Source organism: Phocoena sinus, chromosome 15, assembly GCF_008692025.1.
Source record: "Phocoena sinus isolate mPhoSin1 chromosome 15, mPhoSin1.pri, whole genome shotgun sequence".
Taxonomy (NCBI): Eukaryota; Metazoa; Chordata; class Mammalia; order Artiodactyla; family Phocoenidae; genus Phocoena; species Phocoena sinus.
The window spans coordinates 26,391,864-26,417,061 of NC_045777.1; the positions used below are offsets into that span (position 1 = coordinate 26,391,864).

The 25,198-nt window shown below is 44.5% G+C and overlaps 1 protein-coding gene across 3 annotated transcripts in view; it reads right to left on the minus strand.

The window, feature by feature from the left end:
- Positions 1–235: 235 nt before the first annotated feature.
- The window catches only part of KIF3B (kinesin family member 3B), a 37,707-nt gene continuing 12,744 nt past the window's right edge, over positions 236–25,198 (minus strand). For 2 of the 3 annotated variants that reach the window (XM_032605216.1, XM_032605217.1), the window contains 8 exons: positions 16,026–17,495; positions 12,732–12,833; positions 12,395–12,517; positions 12,168–12,286; positions 7,806–7,919; positions 7,009–7,114; positions 4,304–4,482; positions 269–3,741 (listed from right to left, as the gene is read on the minus strand). In XM_032605216.1, coding sequence (XP_032461107.1) covers positions 3,645–3,741; positions 4,304–4,482; positions 7,009–7,114; positions 7,806–7,919; positions 12,168–12,286; positions 12,395–12,517; positions 12,732–12,833; positions 16,026–17,429 — 2,244 coding nt within the window. In that variant the 5' untranslated portion in view covers positions 17,430–17,495 and the 3' untranslated portion in view covers positions 269–3,644. Of the gene's footprint in view, positions 3,742–4,303; positions 4,483–7,008; positions 7,115–7,805; positions 7,920–12,167; positions 12,287–12,394; positions 12,518–12,731; positions 12,834–16,025; positions 17,496–25,198 lie in introns of those variants that run through there. The other variant, XM_032605218.1, reaches the window with a different exon arrangement.

Below are 25,198 nucleotides of genomic sequence, written 5' to 3' on the forward strand. Positions count from 1 at the left end.
AACAAAACACAGAAATTAAAAGAAATTTCCTGCCTGTCTCAGGAACCTTCATGGAAAAACATGAGAAGCACTTGTCACTCTTTCTTCATTTCATGTCCCTTTACCTCATTGCCATATTTTTAAAATACCAACATTCCAACTCAATCTTCATTTTCCATTCCCACCCTCCTTTCACTAGAAAAATTCAAATGTTTAGAGAAATGGTCAGTGTGTCAGCCACAGGCAAGTAATTTTCAAAAACGTTAGTCAGTTATGAGGACACCTTTTTGTAAGTACAATAAATCTGATTGATTTTTATTACACATCTTAGTTTAGAATCACTTTTACATTCCTAGACAAAGAGATGATACAAATAAATATGAGTTGTAAAATTAGAGCCCCAAGTATTGGCATATTCTTTGTCTAAAGGTAGCCAAAGAGAAGGTCAAGATCAATAGTAACTCCAAAGAGCCATAAAGCCCACTGCCTCCTGCCTGCCCCAAGATCACTCCTTTCATAAATAACCTCAAAAGCATTTTATTCAAGAAACAAGGGTGGGGAGAAGGGGGGCAGGTTTCTGAACAGTACAAGACAAAACCCTGCATGACAGACAATAGCCAGGCCCACTCTTCTTATCCAGGTCCCTCTGAGCATTCCCATTATGGCTTTCAGAGAATATTAATAGCCCCCTTTTCGTCCACTGATGGCGCTGAGATGGCCCAAGGCGTTGTTTGCAGTGAGCCTCGACCTCAAGTGGGAAATGTGAGGCAGAACTGATATCCCACGTTAACAGGGAATCGACGCTTCTCAGAAACCTGGCAACGATTCTACATTCAGTGAAGGAGGACTTACAAGAGCCAGACAGAAGTGGGGCATGGCCCACGTCTGAGCTGCAGAACTCTGTCACGCCCTTGGTCGTGGAGGTGCGGGTGGTGAGATTCAAGCAGCATGCAGGCATTCAACGGAGGACAATCCAATATTAGGGCGGAGTCTTAAGAAAGTGCTTCATGCCTATGATTTGTGGCCTTGGGTTCTGAATCCAGGGGCCTGGGAGACATGGGATTTGAAATCTGAAGCCAGATACATTCCTACCAATCAGAGCAAAAGGGGGCCTCACTGAGGGGGGATGCACACTCCGTCTCAAACTCCTCCTCTCAGATGAGCTTCTTAGATCCTGTTAGACTTGCTGCCAGACTTCATTAGCTGCTGCTGACTTGAAGGCCCTCAGATGGCTTGGAACATTCTAGCATGACTACAGACATGAAAACCAGGTCCCTCAGTCGACTTGGTAGGTCTACACATTTGGCTCAATTCAGAGCCCAAAGCAGCAGCTTTCCGGTGGCAGCAAGACATCCTACTGTCTACTCTATTCGAACATTTCTCGGATCCATTTTGAGAGAAGAAAAGCACCGGAGACTGCTCTGGGACGGGACGGCTTCACCTCCACCCAGGGGTTCTTCTACTTTGTTTCACAGACCACCAGATGAACACAGCCAAGTACAAGGCAAGCCTGTTTTCATAATCCTGCCTGTCAACTTGGCTTTCTTCTTTTGCCTTCTTAGAAAAGTTCTATGGTCACTCAATCACCTGTGGTCAGAACAGCCACCTCGAGACATCAGTATTCAGCTACAGTGTTATCTGCAATTTTCAGTTCTCAGATTTGCCAAGTGGATATGTTCAGCCTAGAGAATTCAGACTAGCTTCGAGGAAATGTGGTGCAAGAGACAGGTATAACCAGCAGGTCACCATCTTCGGCTACCCACCCGTTATCTGGTTTCTGTTCAAACAGGTAAATTCTTAGTAAATAATAAAGAGGCCGAGTTTGATCCCGAGAAAGATGAGGGATGCCTCCATTATGCTCTGGGAATTGCTGAAAAGGGCCCTGGGTTCAGAAAGAATGGTTATAAAAAGGAGACAAGCTGTCAGACGACAGAGCTCCATTTGTAGAGCACTAAGACATTGCACTTGGTACCTCCTCTTTCCCACGGGTTCTGATCCAGAAATGTGCCCTGGGAACTGAGCAGCTGAGTTAAAGTATAACTCAAGGCCCACCTGAGTCGCCACCTTCCCGAGGCACCGTGCCAGCAAGGTGCGCCGGTGTGGCCGACTGGGGACGCGTGTTGTCCCCTCAGGCTTGGCTCGTGGACTCAGACACCAACGTGGGAGCTTCCAGCCTGGATTAACCATTCAACGGGCCTTTAACACAGACAAAGGCACAACTGCACCGCAGCGTATTTCTAAAGTCGGGCAAGTTCTTGATCTCTCTCTCTCTCTCACAAACACACGCAGACACACTGGAAGCTTGTGCTTGCACACCCGCACACATTTATGAGCTTCTCTTAGGGGGAAATGAGTAACATTCACCTAATGACCAACGTAAAATGAAGCTTTGAATTTCAACAATACAAAGAACTAAAACTTACAAACCAAACTAGTATATGTAAACGGAAATTCCTAACTCTCTCCTCTGAGCCTATGCGATCGCACAGCCACACCTCGCCACCACCTTTGGCTCTGCCTGAGAAGAGCCACAGTTCTAGGATTAGGTGAGTTTTCCGCTGAAGGCAGGCAGGATTCCTCTGCATCCATCTGTTATGCCTTCCCTTGCCAATGCACCAAGCCTCTTGACTCCTGACCTGCCTAGTCACCCCAGTGCTCTCTATGCAAATATGGAACAAAACGGGGGATGCAAAAGTGCCACTATGTGTCTCGTCCCCCCAGCTCTCGTCCCATCAGAGAAGGCAGAGCCAGCCTCCCTTCTCCCACAAATCAGGCCCACTGCAGAGCATGCTCTGGAGGCAGAGGATGGGCCCAGGCAGGGATGCTCAGAGCATGCGTGCATAGGGAAAATGGTGACAAATGAAGAGTAAAGTGACACGGTGTATGGACGTGGCATCAACTTACAGATTTATGTCTTTGACAAGATGGTCATGGTTCTGAGGTTTTAAAGAAGCTGTTTCCCTAAACTCTCCAAGGAGGCAAAGGGAATGTTATTTCTGTTGCCTCCGACATTGAATCCTTCTGGAGCAGAAGTCGGTAGCTTCCTCGGAACATATCTGCTCCTTCAGCAGATCCCAGAGGGAGATCCACTTCTTACTGAGGGGCATGGACCGTGCCCCTCGGAGGCTTGGCTCCAAATGAGATTTCTCATTTCTACCTACAAAAACAAGCACCTGTTCCAGTTCTAGGGCTTTCGCTTTCCAACCTCAGTATCATTTTATCCTGAGCCTCCAAAGACTTGGTCCTGCTAAGGTGACTCCTGATTCTGCCCTATTGTCCAACAAGAAGGGAGCCCAGTGTAAAGAACAGGCTAGAAAGGAGAGGGGAGAGGGTGGGAGGGCAAGGGAAGGGAGAGGAGAAGGAGGCAAGGGAGAAGGGAAGCAAGGTCACTGGTCATTCTCTTGCTTTCCACTTCGGCTATCGCGCTTTACCTTACCCATGCATTTCTGAGATGCTAATTAAAGGACGGTTCCCAGGGGAGCTGAGTGCCAGATTATGACCGGCATGTTTCAACCAGATTAAGTTGGTTAATCTGCAAAGAGGCCATCGCTCCCCCCCAGGGGAATGGTTCTGAGTTTGGGCTCGGGTCCTCTCTGCGGGTTTTTGCTTGTCTCTTCTCTCAGAAGGCAAACGCTGTTTATACTCTGGGAGAGGAGGAAGTGGGTTTACTTTGGAACCAGCCCCCGAGACTGTGGATAAAGCTGAGATGCGGGGGTTCCTGAGGAAGAGGAGGAGGATCCCGACTTCCTTCCACTTTTAGGTCTGCAAAAGTCAAGCACATACGTACATTACACATCCCGTCTCTGACACAGATCAGATTCCTTTCCCATCAAATGCCATTACATCTCAGGGTGGCCTTGCCTCAGTGGACTTTCAACTGTAAAACCACCAGAGACTGGCACAGCTTGCCCCTCTTCAATGGCCAACACAACCTGCCAACGGAGGAGTGAGATCTCAGGGGAGGGCCTCTGATTCTCAGCAATTGCTATTCCATTAAAATCATATTTTGACTGTCTTCTCCAAATTGGTAAAAAATACTAAGTTTGCAGGTAGAATTCACTCCTTTTTTGGTTTTTCACTCAATTATTTTCCTTAAATTTCAAATCCAGAATTTAATAAGATAGAATTTCTAATTTAGCACCAAATTAAATCCTTGGTCATTTAAACTGAGGCTCAGAGCCTGGGTTGTGGATTCAGATAGACCTAGGTTAACGGGCTCCGCCACTTACTTCCATGATAAACAAGCACTTTTGCCACACTCTCCCCTCATTTGTCCTTGTTCAAACATGTTTTGTTCAAACATAGGTCACCAAAAGCCACTCACCTGGCCTTGGGTTTCTTATTTGCAGTGCTTTCAAAGGATGATGCGTCCACCTGTATCTCATCTTCATCCTGCAGAGCCGCATCCAACGCGGCCTGGACTTTGGGGGCAATGGCGGGCCCCTCGTAATCTCTGGTGGTCCGGCTGGGCATGTCCAGCTCCAGCAGCACGATGTTTTCTGCCTGCAGAAGCAGAGCAAAGACCAGCTAGGATGGCCTCCAGTCACACAAAGGGAGTTCAAGCAATCTAAACCCAAGAACAGAACCGCAAATTGCATGCTACTCAAAGCCTACCAAGGGCCCGCCTGGAAGAAGTGATGTAGTTTTATAACTTTCTTCCTGGTGCAATTACAGATGATTTTTATTTTCTTCTCTATGCTTTTCTCTATTTTCCTTTTTTTTTTTTTTTTTTGCAGTACGTGGGCCTCTCACTGTTGTGGCCTCTCCCGTTGCTGAGCACAGGCTCCGGACGCGCAGGCTCAGCGGCCATGGCTCACGGGCCCAGCCGCTCCGCGGCATGTGGGATCCTCCCGAACCGGGGCACGAACCCGTGTCCCCTGCATCGGCAGGCAGACTCTCAACCGCTGCGCCACCAGGGAAGCCTTACTTTCCTTTTTTTCTTTTTAAAAACAAAAAAACACCCAATGAACATGTATTCTATCCTAAGGGGAATAATCAGGGGAAAAGAATAAATTAAGTAGAACCCATTTATTGTAGACAATGTGAAAATACAAAAAGATACACAGGAGAAAATAGTAGTCACCAATAATCTCCCCACCTACGGCAGCTTTGATGAACTTTTTGGTTGCAGAGGGAAGGAGGCAGGTATGGTGTATATGTGGACGGTGTGTGAGTGGCAGTATATGTGCTTATTACCACATTTTAAAAATCAGACTGGGTCCTGCCTCATAACTGGCCTTGGAGATAGATTCCCTCACTTGATATCCCGCGGTGGGCCTTTACCTAGCTCCTAAATACCAAGTTGAGTGTGAAGAGGGAAGAACACCCATGGTTCTACATCTTCCCCTCTAGCTCCTCCCACGCAGTGGTGTTCAAGCCCCAGGGCCCCAGAGGGGGCACGAGGGGCCCCAGCTGGGAGAAGGTGGGGGAAAGAATGGCGTGGCTCCCCTGATCAATTTTATATGTTGAGATACTGCATAACATTTCTCTTATGGAGCCGGTCCATTGCTAAAAATCATCTGAGAGCCACTGCTTTAAATTCTACCTTTAGATCAAGGTAAGCCACCTGGAAACCTACATATTTGACTTGTAGGCTTTAAAATCATGTTTTTGGCTTAAGACATGAAATAACCGGCACTCTCTGAAACTGCTAGAAAAAAGTTTCTGAGGATTGTGTGACACATCACTCATCCTCCACTACATAAAACCTCACCTAATACATCTTTTTTGCTTTTGTTTTCTTTATGTAAAATAACTCAATGCCAGGAAGAACAGTGCCTGAGGAGCTAACTAATCCTAATCTGTTTTGCTCTGGCTGCTAAGGGAGATTCAAAAACATTTAAAATTTTTTAAGTGAAAATCTTTCATTATAAACGTAATACAGGGAATCCCCTGGTGGTCCAGCGGTTAGGACTTGGTGCTTTCATTGCTGTGGTCCAGGTTCGATCCCTGGTCGGGGAACTAAGATCCCATAAGCCACAGAGTGTGGCCTAAATAGATAAATAAATAAAAGTCATACCAGTTCCCCACTGACAGTTAGAAAATACAGATAAGCAAAAAGAAGAAAATTTAAAATGAGTTCACTTCCATTAACCAGCGACAACCAGTTCACATTCTGATCTACTTCACACCAGATTTTTCAATTCATAGATACACTTCCCGTACCAATTGCTCTATAACTTAAAAACACATGTGGGGCTTCCCTGGTGGCGCAGTGGTTGAGAGTCCGCCTTCCAATTCAGGGGACACGGGTTTGTGCCCCGGTCCGGGAAGATCCCACATGCCGCGGAGCGGCTGGGCCCGTGAGCCATGGCCGCTGAGCCTGCGCGTCCGGAGCCTGTGCCCCGCAATGGGAGAGGCCACAACAGTGAGAGGCCCGCGTACTACAAAAAAAAAAAAAAAAAAAAAAAAACACGTGTCTCCTGATTCATCCACTTACCAGCTACCTGACCTCTGAGCCACAGCACTGAGCGAACAGAGCAGGTGAGAGGGCTCAATTAGAGAAAGCAGCCAAGTGCCAAGTACAGTGCCTGGCACACAGCAAGTGCTTATCAATAGAAGCCTGTACGGTGTTTTTATTGTAAAATATGTTTGAGTCATTAAATAGTCATCAATTATGTCACTTCAAATAACTACTTGACTCACACACATTATGTTAGACGGAAGGACCGTCAGCTCTTTAACGCATTTCCATCTCCTGTTACTAGACATCTACTTTCCTTCCCATCTCCCCGCGAGGCCATTCTGAAGCTCATTATTGGCTACATGGACAGTATGTTTGGACTCTCTTCCTTCCCTCCTGATTTGCTAAATCTCATTCTCTTTTACCTTTTTATTTATTATCATTTGTTATTTATTAATTATACTTATCTATTATTTGTTATAATTGTTATTATTAATATTACTGTCCTCAGGTCCCTCTGGAAAGAGGATACAAACTGTGACTTTGCAGACCGGTGCCTAAGGGTTTACATAAATCTAATCTCTTCTAAGAGAGAGGAGAGAGAAACGCGAGTACAATCTTCTCACCCTATATCGAGCCTCTGGACGAATCATCATGGACATTCTTGCGTGCTGGCTCAATGGTCTCTTGTATCCCACAGCTGATACTGGCCGCTTCATCATCTGTTGATTCCTGGAAATGGACTGTGGTGGTCAAAGCCCTGGCTGGAGTGTGCTCCACAGTCCCAGGATCGGTACTGTGGAACCAGCACTCAGAAAACTGAGCCTTCTTTAGCTAGAACCTGAAGCAAGAAACTCCCTGGACTGAAGGCTGACATGTAAACGGGGCAGGAGCTGCTTATATTTTCTGCTGGAGTGGCTTTCTGATTCAAGTGTGAGCGTCACGCATCTCTTAAGCTGGAAGGGCCCTGAGTCATCCTCCAGTTCTTAGACAGCAGGCACGAAGGCTAGCTGTAGACACTCTCCACCCCCGCAGCCTTAGCAGACATCTGCCATCTTTCCAGCGGAATCCAGATGCAGACTGAGAATCCTTCTCCACATTGCCAGACTGACACGTAAGAGAACACCTATGTACCGCCCCTCCCTTGGCCGAGCAGTTTCACTTGACAGCTGGGGGAGTTGAAAAGCAGGAACTTGGGAAAGGTCATTAGTTCACTGTGATAAAGTCTCCCAATTCCTAATACCATACTCATCACCAAACTTTTACCTCATGGACTTATGGCAGCCACAAAGACCTGCAATTGGTTCCAAGTTTAAATGGATCAAACTGTGTTCTTACCACAGCTCCCTGGCCAAGCCCAGCTTATCAACATTCTTTCCCTCCTCCCCACCTTAAAGTCTACTTGAAGTCATTTGTGACTTACTCCAGTCTGGTTATAGGATGTAATTTCCAATGATCTTCCTCTTCATCAAAGAAGGATCTATTCATAATTTTACTTTTTTCTTCCAGAGGGATGAAGTTTTCTATAATAAGATGCCTGTAAGAGCACACATACACGGGTGAATAGATGGAGAAAGAATACGAAAGGGGTGTTGGCTATCTGGTCCCACGTGAAGTAACTAATAGGTAAGGGTCAAGTCACTCAGCAAACATTTACTGAGCAGGTACTGTGGGCCTAGCCTCATACAAAGAGCTGGTTTACAGACATGAATGACACTTGGTTCTGCCTGAGATAGACAAACACTCTTAGGTATGCTGACAGGTCTGTCCTAGGAATATGGAAAGGTCAATTACGCCCAAGGAGTAGCAGCTTGAGGAGGTGAAAGGACTAAAGAGGAAGGCAATGCCTGGGCTACGCTGGAGTGAACACGTGCTAAGTGACGTATTTTGGGAGGGCCACTGGTACTGCTAAGCCAGCTCGTTAACTTCCAAAATGCTGAAAACAGATTAGAAATTAAACTGCCTTCCTCCAATCCTATGCATTGTTGCCCAAGGTGGAGAACTCCACATTCTAATCACCAGAACAAAGAGCAGAACGAGATGGATTTCAGTCCCTTAGACCCCTGAGAATGAAGACCATTCCTGAGAAGAGTCTCTACCTAAGAAGCACCCAGGGAACATGGCCAACAATGAAACTGGAACCCACTGGGTTGTGTCTCTCCATGGTGATGACGATCTCCTGCCCCCTCTCTGTGTTCACTCTTTCAAAACCTCAGGATAGAACAATGCCAAAGGGGTGTTAACGTGGGAGAGACACAAAACAAACACCACAGAGGTGTAGGGTGCTATGAGAAACAGGCTGACTCGCTGTTTATTCAAAAGATATTAATTAGAGGGACTTCTCTGGTGGCTCAGTGATTAAGAATCCGACTGCCAATGCAGGGGATACGGGTTCAAGCCCTGGTCCGGGAAGATCCCACATGCTGCAGAGCAACTAAGCCCGTGAGCCACAACTACTGAACCTACGCTCTAGAGCCTGCAAGCCACAACTACTGAGCCCGTGCGCCACAACTACTGAAGCCCACGCACCTAGAGCCCATGCTCTGCAACGAGAGAAGCCACCACAATGAGAAGCTCACACACCGCACCGAAGACTAGGCCCCGCTCCCCGCAATTAGAGAAAGCCCGAGTGCAGCAACAAACACCCAACACTGCCCAAAATATATATAATAATAATAATAATTTTAAAAAAAGATATTAATAAGAGACATAGCAATGAAAATGGCTTCCTTAAAGAAAAAATATTTTGGAGAGAAGAAATTTTCTCTTTATTTGATATTTAAGAAACTATTTTTTATAACATATATATATATTTTTTTCTTTCTGATTTTGAAGGTCTATTTATACATTAGAAAATGTAAGAAATACAATTACACACAATTTCACCACCCAGAGATACTCTTATTATTTTGGCATATTTTGTTCTGACCTTTTTTCTAGGTGTACATGCCTAGAAAGAGGACTGACACACACATTTAATATTAAGGGCTCCTTTCCAAATTTAAAACTTAAACATTAAAAGAATCTCTTTGAAAAGTTCCTCTTTTTTTTTTTTGACCACGCCTCGTGGCATGTAGGATCTTAGTTCCCCGACCAGGGATTGAATCTGTGTCCTCTGGAGTGGAAACGTGTAGTCTTAACCACTGGACCACCAGGGAAGTCGCCTGGAAAGTTCCTCTTTAAAGAAAACTTCGAGCAAATGTGGTGGAAGAACCGATATAAAAAAAACATCATTTTGCAAAACCCCTAATGAAATAATGCAGCCAAACAAAGATCACTGCTGGCTGAAACCATTAGCTCAGTGGTTCTCAAGGCAGGCTGCACATCAACAGCAGTTACAGTATTTTAGCCGAAACTCATGAGAGATCAACGGTTCTCAAAGTGTGTTCACCAAACCAGCAGGAGCAACAGCTGGTACTTGTGAATGCAAATGCTCAGGCCCCACCCTAGACATACTGAATCAGATTCTCTGGGTGTGGGGCCCAGCAATCTGCATTTAACAAGCCCTTCGGATGATCTGGTGCCTGCTGAAAGTTTAAGGACCACTGCCCTAGACCAATGAAATTAGAATCTCTTAGCAGGGACCCAAGCATCACTATTTTTAAAAACTCCTCAGGTGATTTTGGTACGCATCCAAGGTTGAGCGCTCACTTCCAGTTACAGAGAAGTAAGGGAGATAGAGCCACAAGTTAAACGGCACTGTGAAGAAGCAGACTGACAAATCCAGAGCGTGGGATGTTTCTATAGGCTATCTGCCCTAGACTTTTCAACAAGTCAACTATGAAAAAAAGTTTTTAACAGGAAAAAGGATTGCTCCAGATTAAAATAAGCTTAAGAGACATAATAACCAAATGCAATATGTGGTTCTTATGTAGATCTTAATATTAATAAACCAAGAAAAGCTGAATATGGACAGGGTACAAGAGAAACAATGTTAATTTTGTTAGGTGGAAAGATATCATTACGTACGCAAAAATCTATTTTATTTCTTCTACACTACACTAGCAATAAACATTCTGAAAATAAAATTAAGAAAACAATTCCATATACAATAGCATCATAAAAATAAAATACTTAGGTATAAATCTAACAAAAGAGGTGCGAAGACTGCACTGAAAACTATAAACATTCTTGACAGAAATTAAAGAAGATTTACATAAATGTAAAGACATCCCATGTTCATGGATCGTAATACTTAATACTGTTAAGATAACAATTCTCTCCAAATTGATCTATACAGTCAACACAGTCCCTATCAAAACCCCAGCTGGCTTTTTTTTTTGCAGAAATTGAAAAGCCAATCTTAAAGTTTATATGGAAATGTAAGGGACCCTGAATAGCCCCAAAGAATCTTGAAAAAGAACAACAAAGTTGGAAGACTCACATTTCCTCATTTCAAAACCTACTACAAAGTTACAGTAATCAAGACAGTATGGTACTGGCGTAAGGACAGACATACAGCTCAATCGAACAATACTGAGAATTCAGAAATAAGCCCTTACATTTATGGTCAACTGATTTTCAACAAGGGTGCAAAGACAATGAAAGAAGAGCCTTTGCAACAAATGGTGCTGGAACAACTGGATAGCCACATACAAAAGAATGCATTTGGAACCATACCTCAGACTTTACAAAAAATTAACTCAAAATGGATCGCAGACCTAAAGGTAAGACCTAAAACTGTAAGACTCTTGGATAACTTAAGAGAATTGCAAACCTAAGTCCACAATAAAACTTGTACACACATGTTCACAGCAGCATTATTCATTATAACTGAAAGGTAGGAACAACCCAAATGTCCATCAACTAATGAATGGAAAAAATGTGGAATATCCATACAATACCATATTGTTCAGCCATTAAAAAGAATGAAGTGCTAACATGCTACAACATGGATGACCCCTGAGAGCATGTTAATTGAAAGAAACCAGTCACAAAAGACCACATATTGTATAATTCCATTTATATGAAAGGTCAAGAATAGGCAAATTTATGGAGACAGAAAGTAGACCAGTAGTTATTAGGCTGGGGTAGGCGGTAATGAGGAGTGACTGATAACTGGTACAGGGTTTCTTTGGGTGGGGGCGGGGGGCACACACAGATATTCTAAAATTAGATTGTGGTGATGACTTTACAACCCTGTAAATGTATTTTTTTTTAATGACTTGTAGGGGAGTTCCCTGGTGGCTCAGTGGGTAGGATTTCGGGCTTTCAGTGCCGGGGCCCAGGTTCAATCCCTAGTCAGGAAACTGAGATACTGCGAGCCACGCGGCACAGCCAGAAAAACAAATGACTTGTATACTTTAAACAGGTGAATTGTATGGTATGTGAATTATATCTCAATAAAGGTTTTTTAAAGAAAAGCACTGTGGTCATGTATGTAGGTATACAGGAACGAGATAACATGAGGTAAGATTCGCTTTAAAATATTTTTATGAAAGATAGAAGACAAAAGATTGTTTATCATGGAATCTGGGTGATGGGTATTTGGCTGTTCATTATACCATTCAGAAAATTCTAGTTAATAAAAGATTCCCTTTTATCAATAGATAGAAGCCTTCTTTAAAGGCAGGAAGGTAGAGTGGAAAGGAACTTGGAGATCATCTCAGTTAACAGATGGGACCCAGAGACAGAAAATAACTTTCTTTGGAATAAACAGAAGACAGACAAGGTGGCAGGAGATGGGGTGAAGAGAAGTAGGGCCCTGTCCTCAGGGGTGTGTTTCTGACTGAACACACAGCAACCCAGCAAGTGCTAGGGGAGCCCTGGAAGGCCCAGACCTTACTTGAGTTTCAGCTCCCGGGTGAGCTCATTCTGTGTCTGTTCCAGCTCCTGCCGCTCCTTGATGTGCTCTTCTTGGAGGTCATGGATCTCTGCCTTCACTGCCTGAAGCTTGGAGAAGAGCTGGAACCGACAGGAGAGGCAGGTGAGAGGGGCAGCCCTCTAGACAACAGAGTTCTCCCTCTGCCCCAAGCCTCAAGGCACCTCTGCCTGGCCTCGTTTCTTTCATACCTTTTTGAGCTTCTTGGTCTTGATGTCCACCTCTTGCTGCAATGAGCTGTACGTCTCTTTCAGTTCCAAGGTCTCCTCGTCGCGGCTTTCCATCTGTTGCTGGATTTCTCTTTCTCGACGTTTCTGAGCAACATCACAAAATTGATCAGTGTGCCTAGAGACAAGGTCTATACAAGAATATGGGGCTGGGGGCTCCAGATCAGGGTCCCCCGCCAGGAAGGGGCTGACACACTTCAGTTCCGTTCCCTCTGAAGAGTCAAATACAAGAGATATTCGCTCTGTCGCATTAACACACCTCACCCCACACCATTCTCTCCAAAAAGGCATGAAAAGTTACCTGCTCTGCAATCTCCTGCCGTTTCTGCTCCAGGATTTTCTGCTGTTCGTTTGTATGATCTACTATATTTTTTCCTCCAACAAGCAGCTTACTCTCCATGGCCTTTGTGAGAAAAAAGTAGAATCCATCTGATGAGCGGTCTCCCTCAGAACACAGCTCCTCACAGGGAAGCCCATGAAAGATAAAGAGCTCAGGACTGAGCCCAAGGGGATGAACTCTGGGGGAAAATATAGTGTGCTCAGCTGTACCCTTCCCATCACGGGTGGGGCTGAGGCCGCTTTACTGGGGGCTTTATCTTGGAAACACTGAAGATACAGCTTCCCCAGACATACATGAATTGCAGCTTTCTTTTTAAAAAACACTGTTTGGGTTTGTTTGTACAAAGTATTTGACCCCACTAAGAACCTATTAAGCACCTCCTATGTGCTAGGTACTGAGGATGCAGCTGTAAATACAAATCACAAAGCTGAGAGTCCACTGAGGGCCACAGACAAGCAAGCGGCCTCTTACCCTACGGAGTCGGATCCCATCAGGAGGAAAAGACCGAGTAATAAGGGGAGAGGCACACTGGAGGGAGAGAATTCTGGCTTTTGGAGGGGGTCAGGGAAAGCTTCCTGTCTCAAGGAATTAGCTAAGAAAAAAAATTTTTTTTCAGAGGGTAGGGTAGGGAGTGGTGATACATGAAGTTGGCAAAGCAATCAGGGGTCAATTCAAAAACCTCCAAGCCCTGTTAAGGGAGACTAAGCTTGATCCTGAGAACCGCAGGAACCACTGACGTGTCCTTTGAGCGTTAGGGTACAAAATCACACTTGTGTTTTAGAAACAAAACTCCCCTGCGACAGGAAGAATAACTGGAAAAGGGCAGGCTGGGTGGAAGGAGAGCAGACAGGAGGCAGTTTTAAGGGTCCAGGCCTGGGCTAGGGCAGTAGTGGTTGGGGAGAGCAAAGTGGATGGGTCCGAGAGAGGCAGCATTCAGAGGCTTACGGGAGAGGGGCAGCAGCTAGCAATGATAACCCTTCGGAGTCTGGCTAGACTGAGAAAAGGCAGGCAGGAGCGGGCTCTGGGTGGCCGCGGGCATCTCCGTGGAAGTGTCCAGTAGGCAGAGGCTATCGGGCTGGGATATTAGGAGACAGCTCTGGGCTGACTATACAGACTGCAAGGCTTCAGCATTTAGATGGTGGCTGAAGCCAGGGGAAGGATTTGCACCTGAAAAGCATGGAATCCAAGAACCCCACAACCTTGCTTTTAAGAATCTTATACCCCTGCCGCCATGTTTCAGGGAGCGCTTGAAATTTTCCTCTTCTCTCAAAACAAAGGGGCTGGACTGATTACTAACCCTCCCTTCACCACACACATCCTTCTGCCTCTAAAATTCTTTTGTCCTGTGATCTTACAGCATCCAGGGATGGAGAAAGACAGATGTAATGTCATTCTCCCATAAATAAAACTTGTAAGAGGTACGGTGACCTTGAGGTGATGCTGAGTCTTGCCACACTAGGCTTCTGAGAGCTGCCCAAATATCCCAGGTTGTTTAGAGGGTCTAGGTGGTTCCTGGGCTTGAATAACAGATGTGATCTTAGAAAACAGCATGGAGGGGCTTCCCTGGTGGCGCAGTGGTTGGGAGTCTGCCTGCCGATGCAGGGGACGCAGGTTTGTGCCCCAGTCCAGGAGGATCCCGCATGCCGCGGGGCAGCTGGGCCTGTGGGCCATGGCCGCTGGGCCTGCGTGTCCGGAGCCTGTGCTCCGCGGCGGGAGGGGCCACAGCAGTGAGAGGCCCGCGTACCGCAAAAAAAAAAAAAAAAAAACAGCATGGAAATCAAACATGGGTACACCCAGTTACACAAGTGCAGGAGTGAGGAGGGGTGAAGTGACATAATGGAATCCCATAGTAAGCCCCTCCCTGGAACACAGTTACCTCCTAATTGTGTTGTATGTGACTCCATTTTCACACCAGGTCTTGAAAGTCTTGGAAAGGACCCCTGCCTCTGAAGTAAAATAGGACCCAGCTCTGTGAAAGGGCTACTTTGATGCCACAGATAAAGTACAGCTTCGTATGGTCGGGGAAGGGGAAGCAAGAAAGAGATCAGCTGTCATTTTTAAATTAATAAACACAGATACATTTTAGAGTAGAAATTGAAGTTTGCACCAATTCCATAAGACAGAACTTCAAAGGAATTCCGGGCTGTGGTCGGGCGGCGGCCACCCTCAGGTCTCCAGAGCTAGCTCTGCACTCTCTTCTGCCATTAAAGCCCTGTGGCAGCCCAGGGTCCAGGCGCCTGATGGAGTTGTACACTGTGGACAGAAAGAGCACTCAGGACACTCACAGGGGGCGCCTCCACGCTCTACAATACAATTCAGCCACTGCCACACAGTGGTTGACTGCAAGGGAGCCTCTGGGCGGGGGGTGGTGACGGAACTGTTCTGTATCTTGCTTAATCAGAGACACAGCATATGAAAACCACGAGGAGATACCAGTGTATATCTACCAGGTATACAAAAAGTCAAGTCTGCTAATCACAAGTGTTGGTAAGGATGAGGAACAACCAGGACTCATACCCTTCCGGTAGAAGCTTCAATTCACAGGGCCGCATTAGAAAGTGACATGTCAACTGTCTAGCGAAGTTGAAGCTACACACACCCTAGGACCTGCCAGTGTCAGGCAAGAAACTCTCACGCACACATGTTCTCCTGGAGCCAAGTACAAGGAATTCAGGGCAAAAAAAAAAAAAAAAAAAGAAAGAAACAGAAACAACCCACACTATCAGGAGAATGGAATATCACGGAATTCTCAGAACAATTATAAGGAATGAATCACAGCTTCAGGCATCAATATGGATAACTCTCATTAACATAACATTCAGCAAATAAAAGTAGATCACAGTAGTGGGATTCCATTTATATAAAAGATAAAAATTATGTGAAACTAAAACTATCTTTTATATAGAGATATATATACACACATTTGGGAAAACTATAAAGAAAAGTAAGGAAAGAATAAACACCAAAACCAAGATAACAGTTACCTCTGAGCGGGCGGGGACACAAAGAGCTTGTAAAGCTATGGATGCTGTTCTGTTTCTCATACTGGGCCGGGGCAGGGGAGGGGGTACATGGGTGTTAGTCTTATTGCTGTCAAAGAAAAATTGTTTTTCTTCATCCAATTCAATTCAACAAATGTTCCTTGGACACTGGGTATCACAAACCCTAAAGAGACACCATCCTTCATATCATTTTTTTTGATAAAACAAGAAGGTTTGAAAGAAAAAAGACCACGCCTAAGGCAGGGTACAGTACCTTGATTTTGGCGCCCAGCATCTCGGCAGCATCCTTTTCCCGCCGCAGATCCTCCATCTTTTTCTCCTTCTCCTTCAGCAGCCTCATCTTCTCCTCTGCAACCAAGCTGTGGTCCTCTACAATGGCCCGCTTCTCGATCTCCAGTTTTTCTTGCTGTTCCCGCCAGTAATCATCCTTATCATCCCCTTCGTCCTCACCCTCTTCTCCCTCCTCCTCCTCCTCTTCCCCACCCCCACCCCCGCCACCACCTTCCCTCCGCTTCTCTCGCCTCTTCCTTCTGCCAATGGACCGTTTTTCTAGCTGGGCCTTGAGCCGAGCAATCTCTTCCTGGAATTCTCGAAGGAGGGCATCCTTAGGGTCCTCATTGACCCTTGGCTTGTTCTTAATGTTCTTGGCACGGTTGGCGTATCTCAGAGTGGTTAGAGTCTCTTCTACGTTGTACGAGGCAGGCCCCACGTTGGCCACCATCACAGTTTTAGCATTGCCACCGAGAGAATCTTGGAGGAGCCTGGTAAGCTTTGAGTCCCGATATGGAATGTGAGTGCTTTTGCCGTCCACCAGGGCAGAGATGACGTTACCCAAGGCTGAAAGGGACAGGTTGATCTTGGTAGCTTCCTTCAATCTTTCCCCTTGCGCACCGGTCTTGGCCTGCCGTTCGCTGCCAGCAAGATCTACAAGGTTCAATTTCCCTACCCGGATATGGTTTTCGCCATCGAGGCCCACCTCACTGCATTCGATGGTGATGACAAAAATTGCATGCGAACGGGAACTGTGCTCGTTCATGTTGGTAGCACCGACAGAACGGTTCTGGTTCCCCACATTCATCACGTGCTCTATTTCCTTCACGCTCTTGGTGACAAAGGAAGACAGGTCTTTCACGTACACTCCAGTGTCCGGCCTCTCCTTGAGCTCAAGCCTTTTGGTCTGATCCTTTGAGAGGAGATCTCGGATCTCCTCCTGGTAGATCTCTAAGTAAGAAGCCCTGACCAGGTACTGTTGATTCTGGGATCGAGAGATATGGGTGAAGATGTGATCAAAAGAGTTAGGGATGACCCCTCTTTTTTCAGGGTCACCCCGGACTCCTTCCATCGTGTAGGTTTTCCCAGTCCCAGTCTGTCCATAAGCAAAAATCGTCCCATTGAAACCCTGCAGGACGGAGTCCACCAGTGGTCGGAACGTCTCGTCGTAGAGTTCAAACTGCTTGGCGTTCCAGTCGTAGACGGCATCAAAGGTGAAGGTCTTGGGCATTTCATGGGCCACTCCCTTGGGGTTCTTCACCGACACCTGCCCCAGCTTCACATCCACATCCACCACCTTGTCGTACGAAGCAGCCTTTTCCTTGCCATTCATGGGCCGACAGCGAACCACCACCCGGACTGACTCTGAGCTTTTCAACTTTGACATGATGAGCTCTGACCGGGTCGATCGTAAGGGCTATGAATCCAAAATGAGTCTCACAATGCTAGGGTCCTATAGGAAAAACAAAACAGAGTAAGCAAGGACAGTACAGCTGTCACTGGGGGCTGCTGAAAAGCACATGACACACCCAGGTCCCCTCCATCTTGACAACCTTCCGACAGCTGCACTTAATAACCCCACTACATCGGATATTTCCTCATGGGATCTTAACCAGCTGCAGTGGGAAAAATAAAAGCACTAGTCCACCTATAGTGTTAACTAGCTTGTCCTCCCCTCAACTGATAGTTTATCTTATACTACAGGCTGAGGCAGCTGGAAACTTTATAAAAGCCTGGGTAATCTTACGTGCTGTGGAACTACTACAACCTCTGCACAGAGCCATTTGGAACTACCTATCTAAATTTAAAATGCACGTCCCTTTTGATCTAGCAGCTGTATTTCTAAGAATTTATCCTACAGATAGAAGGATATCTGTGTTGTGGCATCATCTGTGGTAGCAACAGATTTCAGGCAACCCCAATTCCCATCAAGAGGGGACTGATTAAATAAATTTAATATATTTAATATATACAAATCCTGGAATCCTGGGCAGTTACTAAAGAGAATGTGCTAACCTAAACGCAATCCTAAAAGAAGATATGTTGTTAAGTGAAAAACGCAGATGAGGAACAACGTGTATAGTACAGTTTACATATGCGTGCTACAATGGAAGTATACATGTAAAAGTGGTAACAGTGGCAGCCTCAGCAGGGGAACTATGGGCCCCGATGACACTCAGAGGTCTAGAGAGAGGAAAATGACTTTTCACAACACAATTGTTTGTACTGTTTGAATTTCCTATCTTGTACTGATAATACTTTTCCATTCTAAAATCATCAACTATGGCTTGTGCAAAATGTATTCAAATAAACAACGATGTGGGGTAATACATTACAAAGAAAGCACTTATCCAATCAATAAATTTAATACAATTTGAATGCAAATACGAAAATAGATGTTAAGAAATTTTTAAATAAAACCAAAAACAGAACTCCATTTGGTGCTGAAAAACTCAGGGCGCAGAAGCAAGTATGATTAAATGGGTCCTTTGGGAAGGGGTAGGGAGCAAGCAGATCAGAGCAAAGCGGTACGTACGGGGACCTTAAACTCCCGAAAACCTCAGTGCAAGGGTTTTTAAAAAACAGGTAATTCACATGGTTCTTGACTCAAAAGGCCCTTTGGTGACAGGTCTCTCTCCTTTACCTGTTCTCCAGCCACCCAGTTCCCTGCTTACAAGGTGAGTGTTATTAGATTTGTATCCTCCTGAACTAGTTTATGCATAACAAGCAAATACGTATTAATACATACTTACCCTCTCCCTTTTTACACAAGTGTAGTATGTTACACACAGTAATATGCAGTGTCCTGCATCTTGCTTTTTTTCATTAGACAACCTATCTTGGAGTTCGTTCCCCTCAGTAAATGCAGAGCTGCCTTATTCTTTATGACAGCAGCAAACTATCCCTCTGTATGGAAGCACCATTATTTATTTAACCCCTACCCTAGCACTTAAGCTGTTTCTGATATGTTACTGTGAAAAACCTAGGACCACATCCTTTCATGTGTGGGAAAATCTATCTGTAAGGATAAATTTCTAGAAGCGCAATTGCTGGATCACAGGATATACGCATTTGTAATTTTAGTAGCTACTTGAACAGTAATAACAGGATCCTTTTTAGTTGTGAGAATGACCTATTCTTTGCTAACAAAAGGTGGGAAAATGCGAAGCAGGGCTGGGCCGCTCTAGGTATACATGCTGCAAGTTAATAAATACAGAGTCAATATGTTCCTCCGTTGGTCTTTCATAAAAACATTGTTCTGCTGCTAAGCGCATGGAAACGTGAAAAGTTACTTTTCATACGTCTTCTAGTTGTTATATTAATAGAATAATGTTGTCTAGAATGCAGAACCGGAAGACCTCTTACCCTCTCTTCACCCATTTTCTGTAAAATCTGTAAAACAGGGGTAATTCTTTGTTTTGGATGCTTGTGAGACTAAAAGCCACTTACAAAGGTGGAAGTACTTTGTGAACTAATATAAAGCTGGATTAAAATTAACTAATACAGTTTCATCCGAAACCCTTGTCAAAGGGTCATTCCAGGGATTACTAGTGAGCCCTAATTTTATGCATTAAAAAACAGAAAGGGGTGGGTGGGGAACGGGTCACTGGAGAGGATCAATTCTTTTACGTTACATACCCGGGAAGAGGCCGAGCTGTCCAGCTTTTACCTATCAAAACAATGTGGCCCCAAGCCTGTTTAATAAAGAAAGCCTGCGGCAGGTGTTCTTGCAGATCTTGATGTTCAGGTGCTTCTGTTACAGCTGCATATATTTTTAAGCTCTCCAGAACAATAAAAACAAAGGAATGATAATGACCTACAATAATCTTAAAAATCTTTTAAAAAGAAGGAATTCCCAAAGCCTGAGTCCCCTTAATTTAATCTCCTTGATTTGGAACACAGAACACCATTTCTTTTCTGAACTCACAGAGCTCGGCTGAGCTAGTCATGTACTACTGACATATTATTTCAGGAAGATGGACTAATTTAATTTCCTGCCACCAGGGCTTAAAATCTCGCTGTGGGTCCTCCTCAAAGGAGAAGGTTTTCTTGGAAGGATGCCCTGATTCTCTTTCTTTACTTTATTACCTTCCCTCTCCTTCTTCTGGTCAGTCTAATTACAGTGATAAATCTTTAAAGGAACTCACAGCATTGCCAGGAAAGAAGGAACCACAGGTCAGCAGTTCAGCATTTTTGTTCTGAATACTTTTTCTGCTAGAACTTGTCATCTCGATGTTAACAACCACGATTTGAATGGCTACTACACGAGAAAAATTGAGTCTTCCCCTAACTTCATCTCTTTTGTCCGCTGAGGAAATCAGTTGCACATTTCTCATGGCAGCCACTCTCTTCCAGAATCTTTGAGGACTTCCCTGGTGGCGCGGTGGTTAAGAATCCGCCTGCCAATGCAGTGGACACAGGTTTGAGCCCTGGTCCGGGAAGCAACATGCCACGGAGCAACTAAGCCCGTGCGCCACAACTACTGAGCCCACACACCTAGAGCCCGCGAGCCACAACTACTGAGCCCACACACCTAGAGCCCGCGAGCCACAACTACTGAGCCCACGCACCTAGAGCCCCTACTCCACAATGGGAGAGGCCACTGCAACGACAAGCCCACGCACTGCAGTGAAGAGTAGCCCCCACTCGCTGTAACTGGAGAAGGCCTGCGTGCAGCAACAAAGACCCAACACAGCCAAAAATAAATAAATAAATAAATAATTTTATTTAAAAGAAAAAACTTACATGATTGGATTCACGCTCTCTCACCCTTGCTAGCTGTCATGGAGTCCACCTCAAATTCTAGAACCAGGTGCAGACTGGATGCTTAGTAACTACTGGCTTCCTATAGAGATTCTAGAACAGAGGTCACAGACTGATCACATTCTACCTGCCCCCTCTGCCCCAACTAGAGAAAGCCCGCATGCAGCAACGAAGATGCAAAAATAAATAAATTAATTAAAAAAAAGAGAGAGAGCGGTGTTGTTAAAAACAAAAAACAAAAAAAAACCCCCAGCAATTCCACGTCTATATTTGTGTATGTCCTGGTGAAAAACCTTTGCACCTGTGCACAAGGACACACAGACAAGGGTGCTTCCTGCAGCACTGTTAAAATAACAGAAAACTGGAAACAACCATCCATTTATAGAGGAACTGAAAAATAAAATGTGGTATACTCACATTACAGATAGTATACTATTCAGTAGTTCAAAGGGATAAATTAGAGCAGGGGTCAGCAAATGACAGCCCACAGGCCAAATCCAGTCCATAGCCTGTTTTAGTAAATAAAGTTTTATTGGAACACAACCATACCCCTTTGTTTACATATCATCTATGGCTGCTTTAGCTATAAAATAGCACAGCTGAGTAGCTGCAGCAGACAGTATGGCCCACAGAACATAAAATATTTACCACCTGATCTTTCACAAAAAAAGTGTGCCAACCCTGAATTAGAGTTATATATATTTACATGGATAAATAAATAGGTTGAGTGGAAAAGCAAGCTGCAGAGTGACGATTATGACTAAAAACTTAGAAAACAATATGGTGCTCAAGGATTTGCATTAATGTATACATAAGTATTCCCCCAAATGCGTAGAAGGATATACAACAATTTACGATAGTGGCTGTCCAAGTTGGGCAGGGTGAAATGTTAAGAATGGGACAATAAATGTGAAGAATTTTTCAATTTTATCTGTAATATTTTATCATTTCTCCTAAAAAGAGAAACAGGGAATGAGACTTGAAGCAAATAAGAGAAAATGTTAATAATTATCAATTCTGTTTCCTATATTTTTCTCTGAATGTTTAAGATTTCTCAAAAAAGAAAAGAAAAAAGAAAACCAGCAATTTCACATTGAAACAGAAAAACCAGATTTTCTGCTTCTCTGGAATAATGGGAATATCTGACAGCCCAGGCCCCAGGTGGCAGCAATGGGAAGTGAGTGACGGCTGCCCCTCTAATGGGCCCGGCCACCCAATCCTCCCCAGCCCACACTCCCTACTGTCTCACACCCAGCATGCTCTGCTTATTTATACTGCCTGCCTGGCTCCTGTAGGCATCCCTGTCCATGACCAAATTCATGTATACATGATCTAATTGAGAAAGGCCTGCCATGTTAGTCCATCTCTTTTATTTTCTTTTCAATATTTATCTATTTATTTATTTATTTGGATGTGCTGGGTCTTAGTTGTGGCACGAGGGATCTTTGTTGCGGCATGCATGTGGGATCTAGTTCCCTGACCAGGGATCAAACCCGGGCCCCCTGCATTGGGAGCGTGGAGTCTTAACCACTGGACCACCAGGGAAGTCCTAGTGGACTTAAATGACATTCCTAGTGGACTTTAAATGACATTTAAAATGACATTTACCAAGGCTCTGTAATGACATGGAATATGCTTAGAATAAATGAAAAAGCAGTTTACAAAATTGAATGCATGCAATCACAATTGTATAAAAATAAGATACACATCAAAACATTAATGGTGGTCCACTTTGTGTGATGGGACTACATATAGGTGATTTCCCCTGCTCCTTCGACATTTCTATATTTCTCAAATTTTCTGTAACAAGCATGTGGTATCTTCAAACGGGAAAAAATAAAGGTCTGGCAATTCACCAGAAACATCCCTGCAGGGAGGAGCGATGTGCGGTCACACAAAGCACATACTAATGCATCTTTAATCAATGCACTCCAATGCAACGTCCTCTACGATCTGACCGAGCAACCACCTGCCAACTGCCTGGCCTAGAGTTCAAGGACTCAGAGTGTCTGAAAGGCAGCCCAAACTACGGATCACAGGGGCCATCAGGAAAGCAGCAACACTCAGGCAAGAAGATAAAAGTGACTCCCTATTAACCAGCCCAAACCAAGTCCCTGGGCAGGTTTCTCTAGGGGAAGCAGCTGTTTCTACTCTGTATCCAACTCATCACCATCAACACTACGTTCTTTCTCAACTGTTGCTAATTGTTTTGAAGTATCAGGACTCCTTGTCTGCAAACCCTGAACCAACACCAAGAGAGCAATTCCAACTCTGGGTCTTTGGTTCCCATGACGGTCGGCTATCAAAATGTGAATTACACAATTTTCAGAACAAGATTATTCATCTCCAGTTGAAAAAATAACATCACTGTCTGGAGAACTTTTAAAAGGACATGGAATGTGTGTTGAGGGACTAGTCCTATATTTGCTTCTATTTACATAAAATATATCTGAAGGGCTATGCAAGAGCCAGATAACAACACTGGCTGCCTGTAGGGAAAAGAGCTGGGTGGCTGAAGGCCAAGAGTATAAGGGAGGCTTTGCAGTGTATATCCTTTTATACCTCTTGAATCATGCAAATATATTACCTAGTCAGAAAAATCAAATTAGGGGAGAAAAAAGATGGAAAAAATCTGTAAAATTAACTACATCCAGGTGTTAAAACTCATTTTTCTCTTTTCATCTATCCACCATGAATATAATGTAATAAAATGTTTTAACTGATGAACAAAGGGTCCTAGTTGTAAAACTATTTGTCTTAACTTCATGGTAAAGCTTCATAAAAGAGCTTCTATGAGGTCTACATCAATGGAAATCCTTAACTTTCTAATGTCAATGTAGCATGTCACATAGCCTCAGCCATAAAAGGCATTCAGAGCAAAGATGTCAAAATAACAGACTAATAAAATATATTCTGGGGACTTCCCTGGGGGTCCAGTGGTTTAGACTTCGCCTTCCAATGTAGGGGGCGTGGGTTCGATCCCTGGCTGGGGAGCTAAGGTCCCACATGCCTCGCAGCCAAAGAGCCAAAACATAAAACAGAAGCAATACTGTAACAAATTCAATAAACACTTTAAAAACGGTCCCCATCAAAAAATAAATAAAATATATTTATTTTAGTGTAATATAGTGTAATAACAGGCACTGTTTATAAACACAGGTCATCTGTTTTTTGTAAGCCGAACAATTGTGTGAACGGTCTAAGCACTTTCAAACTGTCTCTTAAGTACACATGAACCACAGAATCTTAAACTGGCTCATATTATTTGAGGGCATCTGAGCAGTCAATATCAAAACACCGAAATGCAATACTCAAAATGTAATACTCCCTTGAAACAGCAACTCCATTTCTTGGAACTATCTTAAGGCCTTCAGTGAATAACTGAATACATGTGGAAGATGTATGTACACCTTTATGCTTATCTCAGCAGCATCTCTAACCACTTAAATACTCATTGATAAGGGATTGGTTAGATTATGACACATCTCTACAATGGGAAATTATGCAGTCATTAAGAATGGCAATATAGGGCTTCCCTGGTGGTGCAGAGGTTAAGAATCCGCCTGCCAATGCAGGGGACATGGGTTCGAGCCCTGGTTCGGGAAGATCCCACATGCCGCGGAGCAGCTAGATCCCACATGCTGCGGAGCAGCTAAGCCCGTGCGCCTAGAGCCCGTGCTCTGCAACAAAAGAAGCCACCACGATGAGAAGCCCACGCACCGCAACGAAGAGTAGCCCCCGCTCACTGCAAGTAGAGAAAGCCCGCACGCAACAACGAAGACCCAACGCAGCCAAAAATAAAATAAATGAAATAAACAAACTTATAAAAAAGAAAAGAATGGCAATATACTTCTAAGTATTTACACATGGGAAGATGTTCATGATATTTTGTTGAGTGAAAAAAACAAGGCTACCAGGGACTTCTCTGGTGGTGCAGTGGTTACGAATCTGCCTGCCAATGCAGGGTTCAATCCCTGGTCTGGGAAGATCCCACATGCCGCGAAGCAACTAAGCCCATGTGCCACAACTACTGAGCCTGCGCTCTAGAGCCTTCGAGCCACAACTACTGAGCCTGCATGACCCAACTACTGAAGCCTGCCTGCCCAGAGCCTGTGCTTTGCAACAAGAAAAGCCACTGCAATGAGAAGCCCGCACACCACAACAAAGAGTTGCCCCTGCTCGCTGCAACTAGAGAAAGCCCTCGCGCGGCAACGAAGACCCAACGCAGCCAAAAATAAATAAAATAAAATAAAATAAATTTATATTAAAAAAGCAGGCTACCAAACAGAAGACTTACTATGATGTGATTTATGTTTACATGTGTACATGCACAAGTGCAGAGAAGGTTGTGAATGAGACAGTGTAAAGTCATGATTCAAAGCATGAACTTTA